General features: G+C 29.4%; 6 protein-coding genes and 1 pseudogene across 7 annotated transcripts; 6 read left to right on the top strand and 1 right to left on the bottom strand.

Annotated features, from left to right (window-relative positions):
- Window positions 1-161: 161 nt before the first annotated feature.
- On the top strand, window positions 162-1,200 carry LOC145749918 (catechol O-methyltransferase A-like). The gene has a single exon (XM_082565802.1). It carries the CDS (start codon window positions 206-208, stop codon window positions 851-853), a length of 648 nt encoding a protein of 215 aa, XP_082421928.1. The 5' UTR covers window positions 162-205; the 3' UTR covers window positions 854-1,200.
- LOC145749919 (prolyl-tRNA synthetase associated domain-containing protein 1-like) lies at window positions 1,187-1,762 on the top strand. Its single transcript, XM_082565803.1, has one exon. It carries the CDS (start codon window positions 1,243-1,245, stop codon window positions 1,747-1,749), a length of 507 nt encoding a protein of 168 aa, XP_082421929.1. The 5' UTR covers window positions 1,187-1,242; the 3' UTR covers window positions 1,750-1,762.
- A 763-nt stretch (window positions 1,763-2,525) lies between these two features.
- LOC145749920 (prolyl-tRNA synthetase associated domain-containing protein 1 pseudogene) lies at window positions 2,526-3,029 on the top strand (annotated as a pseudogene).
- Window positions 3,030-3,401: 372 nt separating this feature from the next.
- LOC145749915 (U11/U12 small nuclear ribonucleoprotein 35 kDa protein-like) lies at window positions 3,402-4,318 on the top strand. The gene has a single exon (XM_082565800.1). It carries the CDS (start codon window positions 3,453-3,455, stop codon window positions 4,170-4,172), a length of 720 nt encoding a protein of 239 aa, XP_082421926.1. The 5' UTR covers window positions 3,402-3,452; the 3' UTR covers window positions 4,173-4,318.
- Window positions 4,189-5,790, top strand: LOC145749916 (transmembrane protein 126A-like). The gene is made up of 4 exons (XM_082565801.1): window positions 4,189-4,435; window positions 4,558-4,751; window positions 4,894-5,005; window positions 5,315-5,790. The coding sequence occupies exons 1-4, from the start codon at window positions 4,320-4,322 to the stop codon at window positions 5,565-5,567; spliced, it is 675 nt and encodes a 224-aa protein (XP_082421927.1). The 5' UTR covers window positions 4,189-4,319; the 3' UTR covers window positions 5,568-5,790.
- LOC145749914 (uncharacterized) lies at window positions 5,327-7,804 on the bottom strand. The gene is made up of 2 exons (XM_082565799.1): window positions 7,068-7,804; window positions 5,327-6,691 (listed from the first exon to the last, which is right to left on the bottom strand). The coding sequence occupies exons 1-2, from the start codon at window positions 7,723-7,725 to the stop codon at window positions 6,006-6,008; spliced, it is 1,344 nt and encodes a 447-aa protein (XP_082421925.1). The 5' UTR covers window positions 7,726-7,804; the 3' UTR covers window positions 5,327-6,005.
- An 877-nt stretch (window positions 7,805-8,681) lies between these two features.
- Window positions 8,682-10,777, top strand: LOC145750604 (uncharacterized). Of its 2 annotated transcripts, none has more exons than XM_082566676.1 (4): window positions 8,682-8,846; window positions 9,040-9,071; window positions 9,144-9,794; window positions 9,993-10,777. In XM_082566676.1, the coding sequence occupies exons 1-4, from the start codon at window positions 8,749-8,751 to the stop codon at window positions 10,700-10,702; spliced, it is 1,491 nt and encodes a 496-aa protein (XP_082422802.1). In that variant the 5' UTR covers window positions 8,682-8,748; the 3' UTR covers window positions 10,703-10,777. The 2 variants fall into 2 exon arrangements, with proteins under 2 accessions (XP_082422802.1, XP_082422801.1); XM_082566675.1 differs by having other exon boundaries at window positions 9,141-9,794.
- Window positions 10,778-17,258: the final 6,481 nt, after the last annotated feature.

The raw sequence follows: 17,258 nt of genomic DNA, 5'->3' as shown, positions 1-17,258 counted from the left end.
GAAAAGGACAATCGGTATAAAAAAATGTATATAAATGCAACCTGTCTGCCTGTTCTTAAAATTGCAGCAATTTTTAGAAGACGGTTTTGTTTAATAATTTTTGGTAATGTTTTCCAATTAAGAACTTTTATTAGATTTATTAATTTTTTTTACTAGTAAACTTCAAGGATTAGAATTTAAAGTGCATATATTTATCTTAATTAAAATGACGGAGCTTACTATTCCCCAAAGAACATTAATGTATGTTCAAGAAAATGCTGAAAAAGGAAATGTTATTAATGTTATTAATAAAATCGATGAATTTTGTCATACTTTCGAAAATCAGGCCATCAACGTTGGTGATGATAAAGGAAAAATCCTAGATGTCATAATTAAAGAAGCAAACCCAACTACAGTGCTGGAACTTGGAGCTTATTGTGGTTACAGCGCATTACGGATGGCTAATATGACCAGTAATAACGCTAAGATATACACCATTGAGTTTAATCCTAGCAATGCTAAAGTTTCAAGAGAGATGTTCAAGTTTGCTGGTATGGATAACAAAATTCAGCTTCTAGAAGGTGCAGCTGGGGATGTTCTTAAAACTGTAAAGCAATTAGGAATTAATTCTTTTGATTTTGTGTTTATTGACCATGTAAAAGCTTTGTATAAACCTGACTTAATTCTAATGGAAGAGCTTGGTCTTTTACATAATGGATCTGTTATTCTGGCAGACAACTGTATTATTCCTGGCTGCCCTGACTACCTGGAGTATGTGAGAAACAACCCAAAGTATAAATGTACCAATTATCTATCCAAGTTGGAGTACTCAGAGAGAGATGATTCTATGGAAAAATCAGTTTTCAAATGCTAATTTAAAAAAATAATCAAATAACGTTTTATATGTGTATATATATATATATAGTTTTTGTTAATTGTGCAATTATGAATTTTATATATTGGCTTGTTTAATTATTCAGTTTAAATATTCTGTGATCTGTGATATATGTCTTGCAAATACCTCTTAAAGTTAGAACCTCTTTTTCCATTGGTTTGCATATTTTTTAAAGGTGATATTTAACTTATACTATTATTAACGAATTTATAAGTTATGTTTGTTTATATTATGAATCATTATTTTAAAAATTACAAAACTAATTTAAAAAATTCATTTAAATTAAAGTGTATTTGATATGGTTAAGTTTAATTTTCACATTTAGATTTGAGTAAACTTAAGGATTGTGTAAAGTTTGATAAATAAACATGGAGGAAAAACAACAAAGACTTCTTGATCTTTTGGGGAGTTTAAATATTGAAGTTGTTACCATAAAGCATCCCGAAGTCTTTACTGTGGAGACAATGATGCCTTACTTAAAAGATTGTGATGGATTAGTTTGTAAAAACCTGTTTCTAAAGGATAAGAAGAAGAAAAAACTGTGGTTGTTTGTTGCAAGACATGACCGCTCTGTTACTTTAACTGACCTTGCAAAAAAGTTGAAAATTTCTGGAGGTTTCCGATTTGCTGACGAGCAAATTTTGATCGAAAAATTATGCGTGACACAAGGTTGCGTCACACCTTTGTCAGTACACAATGACACAGATTGTGATGTCACAGTTATTTTAGATTCAGTTTTAGCTTCTGATGAAAATCAAATGATTTTTTCTCACCCAATGGTTAATAATGCAACAGTTGGATTAAAAACAAGCGACTTTTTAAAATATTTAAAACATACCAAACATGAACCTCTTTTAGTGGATTTAAATGAGTAGAAAATTAATTGGTTTAAAAATTTGAAAACGCTGTTTAATAGTTTTATTTTAAAATTTAAATATTTTGTAATGGGTACAATAGCTAGGGAGAAGTATTTTAATATATTTTTTTAATTTAAATTACTTTTAATCCATTTTCATAAAATAATTGGAAATTTTATTTCTGTGTTAAATAGTTTTTGGTATTTAAATGCCTAAAATATTTTTTAAAAGCAATTTTTTTTAAATAATTTTGCAATATGTTTGATGTTAGCTATTGTATTATTTCTGGGTACCCCAACTACCTTGAGTATGTGAGAAACAACCCAAAGTATGAATGTACCAATTATCTATCCAAGTTGAAGTATTCAGAGAGAGATGATTCTTTGAAAAAATCAGTTTTTAAATGCTAATTTAAAAAAGATGATCAAATATTGTTTTATATGTATATATGTAGTTTATGTTAATTGTGCAATTATAAATTTTATATATTGGCTAGTTTAATTATTCAGTTTAAATATTATGTGATCTGTGATAATGTTATGTTTTGCAAATGCCTCTTAAAGTTAGAACCTCTTTTTCCATTGGTTTCCCTTTTTTTAAGTTGATATATAACTTTTACCATTATTAACAAATTATTAAGTAATGTTTGTTTATATCATGAATCATTATTTTAAAAATTACAAAACTAATTTAAAAAATTCATTTAAATTAAAGTGTATTTGATATGGTTAAGTTAAATTTTAACATTTAGATTTTAGTAAACTTAAGGATTTTGTAAAGTTTGATAAATAAACATGGAGGAAAAACAACAAAGACTTCTTGATCTTATGGGGAGTTTAAATATTGAAGTTGTTACCATAACACATCCCGAAGTCTTTACTGTGGAAACAATGATGCCTTACTTAAAAGATTGTGATGGACTGGTTTGTTAAAATCTGTTTCTAAAGGATAAGAAGAAAAAACTGTGGTTGTTTGTTGCAAGACATGTTCGCTTTGTTACTTTAACTGACCTTGCAAAAAAGTTGAAAATTTCTGGAGGTTTTCGATTTGCTGACGAGCAAATTTTGGTCGAAAAATTATGTGTGACACAGGGTTGCGTCACACCTTTGTCAGTACACAATAAGACAGATTGTGATGTCATAGTTATTCTAGATTCAGTTTTAGTTTCTGATGAAAATCAAATGATTTTTTCTCATCCAATGGTTAACAATGCAACAGTTGGATTAAAAACAAGCGACTTTTTAAAATATTTAAAACATACTAAACATGAACCTCTTTTAGTGGATATAAATGAGTAGAAAGTAAGTTAGTGAAAAATTAAAAAAGAAATGTTGTTTAATGTTAACTTTATTTTAAAATCTATATATTTCAATATATTGTGATGGGTGCAATAGCTATACCTATTTAAATTAAATTACTTTTAATCTGTTTTCATAAAAAAATTAGTAGTTTTATTTCTATGTTACTTAGTTTTTGGTATTTAAATGCCTAAAATATTATTTTTGTTCGGTGTTTAGTATGTTTGGGGATTTGTAGTTTTTTTATGTTTTATGCTACTTTGTATCTTGTTTAAAACCTTTTTTTAAAGCTCAATATTTGTTTTATTATTTTTTTTTGTTTTTTTATAGCTTAAATTGAATATACTTAATTTTTAAATGTTTTTAAACCAGAGGCCTATAAGCATTTCATCAGTAAACTTAACACTTGTTTAAGATAATAAAATGTCTACTTGGTCTCCTCTAGCAAAAGAGTACGACCCTTTAAAATGTGGAAGTATTGATGGAACAGATAATCAGGTTCATGATAGGGCAATATCCCGTGCCATACAAGCCAATTACAAACCCAACAAAAATGTTAAAGGGGATCCACATAAAACTTTGTTTGTGTGCAGACTTAATTATTCCACCACTCCTGAAACTTTGCGACAAATATTCTCGACTTTTGGAGACCTAAAAAATGTGACTTTAATTCGCAATGTTGTAACAGGTTTTTCCCGTGGTTACGCCTTTATAGAGTTTAAAAATACTGATGACCTTAGGCATGCCTGGAAAGAGGCTAATGGTTTAATAATCGATGATTTTTGTATACTTGTTGATTATGAACATAAACGTTTAATGAAAGGCTGGGTACCAAGAAGATTGGGGGGTGGTTTTGGGGGTAAAAAAGAATCTGGTCAGCTTCGTTTTGGGTGTAGGGACCGACCATTTCGTAAACCTATTAATTTACAATCGGGTCAAAATAACAAACACATCCATGGAAGTAAAAGAGATTTTTTAGATAGTCACTCTAAAAATCCCAAAGAGACATCTCATATTAAAAAAAGTCAGCGAAGTAGGTCTCCTGAAACAAAACGAAGTCAAAGACCTAAAGAAAATTTTAAAAGGAACCAGTCAAGCTCTTCTTCAAACAAAAGTCGAAAAAAATATTCAAATCGGGATTAATGCCAATATTAAATAGCATTTATTTTTTCCTATATATTACCTATGCTAAATAACATTTGTGCAATTTTTTAGAATTTTCCTTGATTTTAATCGTAATGAGATTATGAATACTGGGAATTTAACTTATCCTAAGTTTTAAAAAAGGTAATGGGACTTAGTAAATATACTGGCAGTAATGACAATAACCTACATCATGTACTACAACCCTTAGATATACCACAACTTGTTAATTTAAAGATTGAAGAAGGACCTTCTTCTCAAAGGTAATGTTAACAACAATGAAAAAAACAAATTGCAATATCGCTGCTTTCTTTTTTGATGGGGCACAGCATTGTGTAAAATTGCTATTTGCACATAATGTATAACAAGTATTTTGTTTTTTTAGGCGATGGTTTAACTACTCAATTAGGGGACTGACTGGCTGTGCTATACTCTCAGGAATGTATTTCACTACCTTGATGCGCAAATCTATGAAAGTTTATGAAGCAGTTTTACCTACCCATGTACTAGTTGGAGTCTCAACTAGTGTTTTTCATTTCTTTGGATTTTCTATCGCAGTCCAATCTCCCGCTGCTGCAGGTACCATAACTAACTTTTAGAATAAACATTTTTTTAGGAAGCTGTCTAAAATATGCCTTATTTTTAAGAACTTCTTCTGTTACCCTAGTCTTGAGTTTAGCTGTATGGTCATTATTATATTTTTCAATTTCATTAAATACAGGAAATTTGTGTCCGGTTTGTGCTACAATTAGAGGATCAGTTGTTCAAGTTGTAACTGCTTGTGTTCTTCCTTCTCTAACTTCAGCATTACTTACTGCCTTAATGGCAGATAGGTAAAATTTTATATTTATAATCTTTCTATAAATTTCCTCATACAAGCTAAATGTTAAAGATTTATCTCTTACAAAATGTTATCTTGTATTGAGCTGTAGTAACGAAATTTACTTTATAACAAGGCCATAATGTCCAATTTTAGATCATTATTACATAAATTACCTTTTAAACATAGTAATGTTAAAACTGAGCTTAAAATCATTGTTTTGAAACAGTGGGTCTACTGTTTTATCCTGTGCACTAAGTTAATACAGTCGTAGATGTTATACATAAAAATCCAAACTGAATTAACATCTGAAATTTATTAGATATAAGTCGGCACAAGTTCCTGAAATAACATATCCGATTCCAAAAGAGTTTAAAGATTTTTGGAGATCCAGATATCGGAAATTATGGGGCAGAGCATGGCCAATGTTAATTACTCAGGTCATAATAGGGGGCTTTGTGGGGTACAAACAATACAAAATTGCACAAGATGTCCGAAAAACAATAACAGAAGATGAATATAATCAACTTTGGTCTCAGGCTATAAAAAGTTTAAATGAATTTGAAAACTTTTAAAAAATTTGGTCTGTTTTAAAAAAATGTTTTTTTGTTGAATAATTACAACTATTTAAGTACATTGTTTGATTTTTTGTTAAGAAAGATGGAGCTGAGTATTTTATCTGTTTGGATAGGATGATAAATAGCTGTTTGGTTTTTTGTTCTACGACTAAAAAATTTAAAACATAAATATATTTTTAAAGGATTTAAAATGTGGCGAAGAAAACTTGGATATTAAAAAAGGTTAAATGTTAAGTAAAGTTATTAAAAAATACGTATAACTTGATTTAAAAGAATAATATAATCGAGTGTTTTTTAACTCTTCGTCATAATAAAACACGTAAATCTTCTTAATAATATAAATTTGGTAATAATATATATATATATAAATTAAATATAACAATTTTTTTTTAATTTACTGTGCACTGATAACTAAAATTTAATTTGAACATCTTTTTAGTTTGCTTTGTGGTAATTTTTACTGGCAATTCTCCAATTTTCGCAGCAGGTTTCGTGAATTTCCAGTGTGCCAGCACGATCTAGGAAATTTTTTTCTAATAGTTCGACTGCGTTACTGTATGCATAAATGGATTGTTCAAACTCGTTAAATTTAAACCAGCAATATCCGATATAGTTTAAGCACCAGGCTTCGTTTTCTACTTTACAGTTGGAAACGGTCATAATTATTTTTTTCTGAATTTCTTTTAGCAACGAATATCCCTTACATTCGAATAGAAATTTATTTTGTAATCCCAAAGATTCAGCAACGTAAGTAATTGCTTGTGCGACCCATGCCAGTTTATAAACTCTATCATCTTCATCTGGAATTTGATCACATAAACTAACACACAAATTAAGCAAAAATAACGATTCTTGGTTTTCTTTTTCTACTGACAACTTTTTGGCTATGTCAATAATCTCTGTTATTATAAAGTGGCATTCATCCGATTCAAAACTTATTATTCGAGCCAGTGTTTCGAAATTATTACAAATCCTAAGAGCAACTACAAAATGTTTATCTTTTATAAGATCCTGTGCGATATTAATTAAGATTCTTAGTCGTTGTGTGTCTGTTACATTGGTTGTTAAACGGTTAATGACACCATCAACATTTTCATCAGTTAGTTGAGACAAAATATCATCTAAAATAATAAAAATAAAATAGAAAATGCATTAAATTATTGAAAATCATTTCTTATAACTTTTTTTAAATGTTTTCTTTAAGTGGTCAGGACACTTGGCTTTACTACACGAGGTCCCTGGTTCGCCTACCACTGCTTTTATGCTGTAGCACCCTTTAGTATTTCACTACAAACGGTATAAACTCTTATAAAGCTAACACTCACTCAGCAGCTTAATTATAGGGCAATTATAAATCCATAATATCCCAAACTGCCAAAGGCAACTTAAGGCTTGGTCGGGGTAACTGATTTTTTTATGTTCAGCCGTGAAGTCGACCTTTCCGCATCAAGGATGAAGAAGTAGGATAAAACATTAACTTATGGGTTACAAACTAACCTTTGACTTGTAAAAGTTTCTGTGTAAAAGGGGAAATTGTATCGTAAATGTTATTCGAAGGCTTTTTTGGTACTGGTGGTCTCATCATCGAAAACCCTGTTGAAGTAGGCTCTAAATAGAGATTTTCATCACTTATTGTTTTTGAGTATGTTCTGTTGTTTTTAGGTTCTCGATTTAAAGTTCTTTTAGGCTTATCAGGAATTGTAGGCTTCAGTAGCTTAGGTAAAATTGCCTTGCTTTTTAATTCTTCTACAGTTAAGTCTTCGTAGTTGCTATCTTTAGATTCACTATTAGAGTTTTTTGGCTTCTTTTCAACTGGCGGCGGCCTTGGTTTATTTAAAGTTGAACTGTTTTTAAATCCTTCTTCTACAGTCAACGTAGATGTGTTTTTGTTTTTTCCGTATTCCAATAAAGTCGAAGTCGATTTTCGTCTGGGTTTTGGAATGGGAGTTTTTTTGGTTGATTTTATATCGACTTTAAACCTTTGAGGTCGCCGTTCGGCTGTCTGTTGTTTTTGAATAGACAACGTTTTTAATGCTGCATTGTTTTCATTCTGCTTTTCAAATTGCTCTTTAAAAGTTTTGACTTTGCCTGTGGAATTGATAAGAGAAAGTTCCATGATACCAGTGGACGTATACTTGCCAATGTAATGTATCATGTGGAATATATCATTACATTGAATTTATGTACTTTTAAGCTACTTGTTTTTTTTTAATAAGCAAATACACTAGACCTGTTTTAACTAAAGATTAAATGGAATGAGCGTCGTAAGTTAAAGAATCGTAATTTTTGATGATTTTAATCGCACAACGAAATTTTAAGTTAATATTCGAACACATAACATTCGAGACATAACTGCGTTCGCTACATTATTCGAAAAACCGTTGCTTTTTTAAGTATTTATTTACCTGGATATTTTATATTTTTTTTAAACTATCTTCAGCTCTGACAATTTAAATATCTCATGTAAAATATATATATAAAACTATCTGCTTTTTGTTGTTCTAAAACGTACGAGTTTACTAATTTAAATATAGTTAGTATTTCGCAATATTGTAAGGTATTTTTTTCCCTTGACTAGATATATACAAAAATAACTTTTTCTCTTAGATGTTAAGTTACTCAAGCAGAATGCTACTTTTTGAAAATTACCATAGCGTTACAAGTTAATGTGTTCGTTGAGCCAGAGCATTAAGTTTTACACTATATAAAATCACATATTTTACAATGATTTTACTTATTAAAAATATCCTTTAAATATTTACTAAGAATTTAATTTTTATCTAATTAAAACTATTTAGCTGTTTTTTATACTATATTCTGTAATTATATTATGTAAAGTAAAAAAGTTTAAAAATGTTTATTTATTTGGTATTGATGATTTGTCTTTATTTTTGTGTGTTGCGAAAAAGCAGTTGCTTTTCAGACCGCGGAAAATGTTTTGTTTTGTGTGGTAATCCCCGAGCCGTTTTTTTTCTACTTGGGTTACCTTTTTAAAAAAAGCAGAACCGTGCGATGGGTATAAACTTGATACCGAAAAGTTTAAAGAAACTAAAGGCTTAAAATTTGAATGTAAATGTACTTTAAAAAGTTGTTAATTGAATAACAGTCACAGAAAAGCAAGACCAATATTTAAAGTTTTTATTTAGGTTTTTGATAATAGATAATTTAAAACAGAAAAATGGAAAACGTAGTTACTGGTGCATTAAGTAGCAATTTACTTCCAAATATAACAGCAGAAACTGTTAATGTTACAATTATACAAAAACAAGAAAACAGGTTTGTATAAAAACGAAATTTAAGAATAACGAAATTTGTTATGTCCATTTCTGGCAAAAAAATTTAATAAAATAAAAAAAACGTTTGCTTTAAATAGAAAAAATACACTTTAAAAAAAATATTTTTTTGATAAACATTTAAAAAGGGTCGTCGAAAAAATCGTTTACTTATTCCACATTTTATTTTTTTGCAGATATATATCTGGTATGTTAGTCGAACATGCAGGTAAAAAAATAGTTACAACACTAATTTCATTAACCTTAATGTTTCACTAAAGTTATATTTTTATTCTAGAAGCAGTTGGTATGCCATCACGTGAACAGTTAACTACCCAAATTGATCCTAGTGATATTGCTGAAACATCCGTTTGCAATTCTGTTACGCCCGGCAGTACTTCTACGGTTGTTATTCAACCTACGTTGACCAATTCCTCTGACAAAGTCGAAAAGTTGTCACAGCAAGTTCAACAGCTTAGCGATAACGTTGAAACACTGCAAATGATAGCGCTTCAAAAAACAGCAACAACCCAAAGTCGACCGCGCAGTTATATTAACACCACTTTAAAGTTAGTGCCTGAGTTAAAACCCAACACAAAATCTCCGATTCCAACCCCTCGTCGAAAGCAAATGCGATCTTTGTCAGCCCTAACTAGCCCAACTACAGCTCTTTTTTCACAAAATGATCTTGATCCTATGAAGCCACCAATAAAAAAGAAGTTTAATCTAGCACCAAAACCAAGGCAAATTCCCCAAAACAAAGAAATCTCTTCCTCATTTGCAACTATTCCTAAAGAACTATATCAGCCTAAACCACAAGATAGGAGTAATGTTTACCAGGCTGAATCATACCTAGCTGTTACTCAGAGTTCAAAAAAGATGTCAATCTTAACAAGAAGACATATCTATGAAACAATACCACCACTTAACGTTGACGTTTCAAGAATCGCAAGTTAGATAACCTTAAGTTTTTATAACACCTTATTTATACCAGGTTTATGGCTTAATATAGCGCAATAGTGCATAAATTAGTTTCGTCTTTACCAATAATATAGCCTTAAAATACTAGTGGATACTAAATTGTTTTAAATGCAGATTGTGGTTAGGTAGATAGGAGACACTAAAAAAATTTAAACAACTTTATTTTTAGATTATATTTTGACTGAATTGAAATTAAAGAACTATCAAGATGTTAATTCGACTATTAAGCATCTAATTGTTAATGTAACTAACAACCAACGACTACAAATCTATATTAAAATCACGCAAGAGCTTATTAAAATAAATCAATGGCAGGCCTCTCTACAGATTTGCGACAAAATAATCAACATAAAAAACATCATAGAAATGTCTTCAGACAAATGCAATAACGCAATGGAAGCTATAATTGACATTGCTAAAAAACTAGCTGTTCATAACCATGTCGATATCTTTGATCGTTTGGTTCGTTTCTGTATGGGGTTATGCGATCACTTTTCTGACCAAGACGTTAGTGTTTACAAACTGGCTTGGATTGCAAACTCTCTTACAGACATTGTGAAATTAACAACGACCCTGAATACAAATCTTTTTACCTCGGACACATTTTCTATGTTTCGCGAACTACAGGCCAAAATTAAATGTAGCAGAGCTAATTGTAAAGTAGTATACGAAGCCTGGTGTTTGTATTATGAGGGAATATTTTGGAATGAATTGAATGAGTTCGAAAAAGCATTGCAAGTACATGAATCTGTTACGACATTGCTACCTACAAATTTCAGGGACGATACTGGGTTATATAAAGTATTCGACCTATGTGAAGAGAATATGAAAATATTGAGAATTAACATGAAACTAAAACTAAATACAAAAACACAATAGTTTAATAATATATATTTTTAATTAGAAATTGTTTTGTGTATCTTGCTTAAAAATTATCATTTTAGTTCAATTATCAAAAAAAAATTGTTTAAAATTATATTTGTCATATAATATGTAATTAAAGTAGTTTGAATGTTTGCCTTTTTTTGTGATGATTTTTCGCCTTCGGCATATATATACAGATGTTTTTTTTTTAATGTTTTGCGTAACTAGTTACACATTTTTGATGTTATTAGTTAGAGCAAATGTTTTTGTTTCAGTATGATTTACACAGCACTAAGGGCTGTTGCAGTTAGATAACATGTTTTTAGTTTGTAAGTACACTACTGTTTTGGAAGTTGTGCTACATTTAAATATTTAGGGACTTAAAGACAAGAATTCAAGGTAAGTTTATTAGTGTTAAACACTGTTAATGTGTTTAAACTGTTAAAAGTGACTTGAAATTCCGTAAATTCCATTTTCCAAAAAAACAGTTTTTGATAAAAATTGGTAACATCTTTCGGTTATTTTTAGAGGAGGTTGTCAAACAAATATCCAATCAAAATGTAGATAGTGTTATAACACGTTGCACCAACACAGTAACAGACATACAGAGACTTAGAATCTTGATTGCTGTTGCACTTGAACTTATGCGTAAAAATGGTTTTGAAATTGCACTTCAGATTTGTTTTAATTTCGAATCACAAACTCGTAGGAATAGTTTTGAATCCGATGAAAGCCACTTTATAATCAAAAAAATCTTTAAAATAAACTTTTATCCTTTGTTAACAAAAAATTCTAAATCGAATACGTTTAAGCGCTGCTCAATGTAGAATAAAAAATGCAGCCTGGTGCCTTAACTATATCTGTAGGATCTAATACACTCCTACTATGGCTTAAACAATTATTAAACCCCAATAGAGTACGCTGTAAAGATGAGCATCGATAAGAAAGCCACACTTAATTAAAATACACAAAATAGTCGTGTTAAATCAAACTCGCTAACTTATTACCAAAACCTGCCCAAGGATGCAATCTACCAAATGTAATCTGTACAAGCGGCTTTTAATTAGAATTAAAACTACAGGAAATGCGAAATAAATGCGACACAAAAATATGAAATGAAACACAAACTACAAAGTATATAATCAACAAATTAAGTATAAAAGCGAAAGTTTAATTGTGTGTTAAACCTTACTTCGGCCTTACTTATTTATGAGTTTTTACGTCCAGCAAACTGACCAAAAAGCTATATTGCCAGTTATTTAAAGCGAAATAAAATAGGAGAAAGCGCTTACAAACAATAAAGAAAATACAAAGCATTATCGATAAACAGAACAACAAGTGCGTCAAAAATGACGATGGGGAGTGAAAAATCTCCCGCAGCTGGGATCAAGCCGAATAAGTCAGCGTGAAACGCCGAAGCTCACTAAAAGTGACCTCCCGCTAATAAATCATTTCAAATTTTTAATAAGATCGATAATGGACAATATCGGATACTGTTTGTTTAAATTGGATGAGTTTAAGCAATCTATAAATATTTATGATGACGCCATTAAATTACTTGAAAGGCATTTTCCGGATTGCGCTGCATCGTTGGAAATACAAGAAATTTACAAAAAAAATTGTTGGATTGCTATTCAGAATTTTACGAAGGACTAAAAATTGGAATTTGAATAAAATTATTTAAAACATTAACGTGTTCAGTATATATACATATTTTTTGGGGGGAGAGGGGGGGCGGTTGTAGAGACATACATTTTTATTCGTCGTAGAGACATACATTTTTATAAGTGACATGTCGCAACATGCACTGTTGCGAACAAGTTATTTATATTCATTATATTTTGTGGTACCTCTATTACACAAGTTAATCATTGCATGAAATTCAAGTGTTGTGTTTTATATATTTTTACATTTTTAACATTTTAGTTAAATATTTAAAAAAAATTGGTTATAATTACAAATTAATTTAAACATGTAGCATGTTAGCATGAAGATTTAAATGTTTACTTTTTAGCAATAACTTTCGCCTTTGGCAAACAAACATAAAATACTTTTTTTTATTATTTTTTATCTAAAGATTGTTTTAATACGTACTCAGTCTTACATTCCTACCGTTAGGGTACGTGTTTATCTAGAAATATATATCAAGTTGTAAAGTATTCTGCAGAATGTTTTCAAAATAGTTAAAGTAATAACGTACAGTATTTCTTTTCTAAAAGCTTTTGCATAAAAGTTGATTTATTGGCATTTGCTATTTGATTTTCAAAAGTTTTATTAAAAAAGTGCAAGATATTAAACCTTTAATTAAAGCTATGGAAAATGACATAAATAATCTAGTTTCCAGTGTTTTAAACAGCAGTGAGCTTTCAAACATAATTGCAAATACTGTAAACTTAACAATTAATCAAAACCAAGATAAAAGGTTTGTTCTGCAATTTATTTAAACTATATATTTAAAATATTTAATTTGGCAAAGCTTGTAAAAATAAACTTATAAAAACTGTTAACAGTTTTTGCTTTTCATATTTTAAAGCATGTGTTAGTAACTATATTTTTTGCAGGACCATTTCGGGAATGCTTTTAGAAAATGCTGGTAAGATAATTCAACAAGTATATAAACGTGATAACATATAATAAATAATACAATATCACATACAGCTACGGGAATTTTTTTTTTAATTTTAAGCAATGTTTATTATATTTAATCTAAAGATTAGTTGTGATATATTAAAACATCTAAATATTTTACATGTATTCAAGCTTTCTTTTTTGTAGATTCTGTTACAATAGGATCTGAAAATCAACAAATCTTGGAAAATGAACCTACAAACACTACTTTTTCACCAAACGGACCACCAGCTATTTCTGTTCCGCCTTCCACTGAATCGAATGAGTCTACATCAACCAATGCCACTTGCTCACTTGCATCGTTATCTCAAAAAGTTCAACAACTTAGTGATAACCTTGAATCTTGGCAAACTTTTAACCTTCAACGACCTTCTACCAGACAACGTCCGCCATCGTACGTTAATACTAATTCTTGGCTGATGCAAAACATGAAACCAAACACCAAAAAACCAATACCCCCACCTCGCAATCAATCATTACAAGCTCCATTATCATTGCATTTAACACACAACATGCAAAATGTGAATTCAACCTCGGAACTTATCGAGTCAGACAATACCTTAACTACATTACCAATAAAACGTGTTAATTCTTTACCTACTCCACCAAAACTATTACCAAAACCATTTTACTACGATGCCGAAAGTAAGTCAAAAGGCAATTATTCTACTGGACCAATAAGTAGACAAACTAGAAACCACAGTTTTACTTAATACAATAAAAAAAAATCATTCTTAAACTAATCAGGATAAAACTCTTTTATCTTTTTTTCTCTTTTATTTTTTTTTATTTTTAAAAGACCATTTTGTTTAACCGTGATTTGTTTTCTCTGCTTTTATTTCATTTATTTATCATCAAATATTAATTGCAAAAGGCGACACAATTACAAAATTAATAAAAAAATTTTCTATAGTTTATTTTACTTAATAAACATTAACTAACTGCTGCTATGAATGTCATTTTGTGTGATAGGGTTAAAAATAACTGATAAGAAGAACCATAACTATTAGAAATGTTTTTTTTTTAAAAACACGGTTTATTGCTATAAATAAAATATGTATTTAAAATTTTATATTCAATTTCGGACTAATAGAATTTTTGGAATGGCGGATGGTTTAATGGCTGACTTTTTTCAGCCTGTATTTTTTGCAATATCACAGGCAAAACTACAAATAGACATGTTTTTTTGAGTAAAATATTTTTGAATTTTACAGGGTGGCTTATTCAGGGGTAAAAAAGCAGGGTTAAAAAAGGAAAAACTAAGCGCTCGGAGGTGCTAAAAAGAATCCGTGAACCAAAAACAACCAGAAAAAAATCAAATACGAGGCCAATTAAAAATATTCTATTTATAAAACACATAAAGCTATGTTATATTCATCAATAATAAATATTTTTGTTTGTAAAACTAGGTGAAGGAAGTCGATAATTCAAACACAAATAAGCCCTGCTTATTGTAAAGTAGAAAATGAAGCGTGGTGCTTAAACTATGTCAGATTTTGCTGGTTTAAATTTAATGAGTTTGAGCAGTTTATACCTTGTTCTTGATGACGTAGTTAAGTTGCTTTAACAGCATTCTTTAGACCGTAGAAGTACGTTAAAGTTGTCGTAAAATTGGCGTATAGCTATTAACAATTTACGAGAAAATAAAATTTCAATTTGACTTGGGAAAACTTAAAGTATTTTTTTTTCTTTCTGGTGTTATTTTTAATTTTGATTTAGGTAAAAACTGTTATAGTTGTGTATTGTAAAGTGTTATGCTACAAAATTAATAGTCGCAAAATTTTTTTATATTTATTATTTTTTGTGGTACATCTATCGTACAAGCTAATTAATGACTAAAATGTATTTTTTGGTTACTAATTATTAAGTGTAATGCGTATTTTTTTCTTATTGGGTGGGTTAAAAAATTTAAAAAAAATTAGTTTTAATTTTAAAATAGTGTTATCGTGCGAAGAGGTTAAATGACGATTACTTTTTAACGATAACTATCGCCTTTGGCAAACATATATAAAATGCATTTGCTTAAATTTTAAGTTAAGTTTATCACATGGAATTTTTATAGTCTCATGTTTTTCTTTTAAGGAACAATGTTTAGTGAAAAATACCACTTGCTGTTAAAAAAAATTTGATAATATAGTTTATACAAAAATGTATAGTCACTTTTTTTTAAAGTTCCCATATAAAAGTTAATTGGTATTTTTTAGTGTATTTTAGATAGTCTTTTCAATGTATTTAGAAAGCAGTAGGCAATTAAAAGAAAATATATATATTTCTTTTTTGTTATAGACTTGCATTTGGTAAAAAAGTTTTAAACTTCTAAATATATTTTTTTTAATATTGGCATAGGTGGGCACAGTTAAACGAAAAAGCAACTTCGTTAAATGGTTATTCGTTACACATAACAGTAACTTCGCTAACGTTTTTTCGGTAAATTAAACCAAGTGTAACGGAAGTTATCGTTAAACGTTAACGTTAAAATTTAATTAAAACAAACAAAGAAATTACCTTTTTTATAAAAAAAATTTTTAAAAAAATAGTTTTTTTCTTAATCGATGTTTTAACTAGACAAAAATGGTTTAGAAGAATTTTTTAAAACTGGCATAGGCCCAATGCCCAAATAACAGTGGCCGGATAGTAATTACTTACATCGTTTAAAAATTGCGACGATTAAACCCGATAAACGGCGATTTTAAACATATATATTCCTTATATTACCATGGATTTACTTGTAAAATATTGAGTTAACGGGCTTAATTTAACGGAAGTACAATTTAACGAAAGTTAACAGGTCCGATAACGTTTTTTAAAATTAACTTAAAAGTTAACTTTTAACAAAAAAATTAACTTCGTTATTTAACGTTTAACGCATTAACGATTTGGTGCCCACCTTTGAATATTGGTACTATGGAAAATAACATAAATAATATAGTTTCTGGTATTTTAAACAACAGTGATCTTCCAAACATAATTGCAAACACTGTAAACTTAACAGTTATTCAACATCAGGATAATAGGTTTGATATTCAAACCATTTTAACTATATTTAGTACAAAAGACTGTTAAAAAATTTTACGTCACATTTTATATTTTAAGAAAGTTAAACAATATATTTTTGCAGGGCCGTTACAGGAATGGTTTTGGAAAATGCTGGTAAAAAATCTGATTTAAAAAATTTTTAAAAAAATTTAAAAAAAAAGAAAAATTTTGTTTTTTTTTTGTAATTTTGGTCTGCATCGAATATAAGTATAACATATTAATTTTGGTTGTCGATTTTACTTGGCAAATAAAATTCATTAACATGATTTAAAGTTAAATATAACGTTATATAAATTTTAATTTTATTTTTTTGTAGAGGCTGTTACGATGGAACCCGGCAATCAACGACTTTTGGAATCTGAGCCGTCAAACTCTGTAGCATCAATAAATGCGCCAGCATCCAATTCTGTTTTGGCACCAAATGAATCTCGTGAATCTGCAAACAGTAATGCTACTGGATCAATTGAATCTTTATCTAAACAAGTTAAGCAACTTAGTGATAACTTTGAAACTCTGCAAAATTTAGCACTTAAAAAAAAACATCCTCTCGATCGTATATAAATCATACCATTAATTAAATTTCAAAAATTGAACCAAATACCAAAAGACCAATTCCTACACCTCGAAGAGCATCAGTACGGCTGCCACCAGAGTCCACTTCCGAGATACACTTGGAAATACCAGAAAACAACCAAGACATTACTTTTATTAAACCAGACATAAACCGAGTTAATACAGAAACAAGGAAAGAAATAAACGAAAGTCATTATGTTGCACCACTAAATCATTTTTTGTCTGCACTAGAAAACAATCCAGACAGATTTTCAACTAAGCCAGCTTTAAATCAAAGCAGTACTGTAACAACTGAAGAAATGAACCATAATCACTGTACTACTGCATCCCAAGA

This window comes from Corella eumyota, chromosome 4 (genome assembly GCF_963082875.1).
Source record: "Corella eumyota chromosome 4, kaCorEumy4.1, whole genome shotgun sequence".
Taxonomy (NCBI): domain Eukaryota; kingdom Metazoa; phylum Chordata; class Ascidiacea; order Phlebobranchia; family Corellidae; genus Corella; species Corella eumyota.
The sequence above is the reverse complement of the archived record's forward strand: the minus strand, read 5'-3'. Positions and strand labels throughout refer to the sequence as shown.

Bases quoted from the DNA above. Each gene is read 5' to 3' on its own strand.
- LOC145749918 (XM_082565802.1), top strand. From the start codon at position 206: ATGACGGAGCTTACTATTCCCCAAAGAACATTAATGTATGTTCAAGAA.
- LOC145749919 (XM_082565803.1), top strand. From the start codon at position 1,243: ATGGAGGAAAAACAACAAAGACTTCTTGATCTTTTGGGGAGTTTAAAT.
- LOC145749915 (XM_082565800.1), top strand. From the start codon at position 3,453: ATGTCTACTTGGTCTCCTCTAGCAAAAGAGTACGACCCTTTAAAATGT.
- LOC145749916 (XM_082565801.1), top strand. From the start codon at position 4,320: ATGGGACTTAGTAAATATACTGGCAGTAATGACAATAACCTACATCAT. The intron at 4,752-4,893 runs GTACCATAACTA...CATTAAATACAG, and splicing joins CCAATCTCCCGCTGCTGCAG to GAAATTTGTGTCCGGTTTGT. The intron at 5,006-5,314 runs GTAAAATTTTAT...GAAATTTATTAG, and splicing joins ACTGCCTTAATGGCAGATAG to ATATAAGTCGGCACAAGTTC.
- LOC145749914 (XM_082565799.1), bottom strand. From the start codon at position 7,725: ATGATACATTACATTGGCAAGTATACGTCCACTGGTATCATGGAACTT. The intron at 6,692-7,067 runs GTTAGTTTGTAA...TTATTATTTTAG, and splicing joins GAAACTTTTACAAGTCAAAG to ATGATATTTTGTCTCAACTA.
- LOC145750604 (XM_082566675.1), top strand. From the start codon at position 8,749: ATGGAAAACGTAGTTACTGGTGCATTAAGTAGCAATTTACTTCCAAAT. The intron at 8,847-9,039 runs GTTTGTATAAAA...ATTTTTTTGCAG, and splicing joins ATACAAAAACAAGAAAACAG to ATATATATCTGGTATGTTAG. The intron at 9,072-9,140 runs GTAAAAAAATAG...TTTTTATTCTAG, and splicing joins TATGTTAGTCGAACATGCAG to AAGCAGTTGGTATGCCATCA.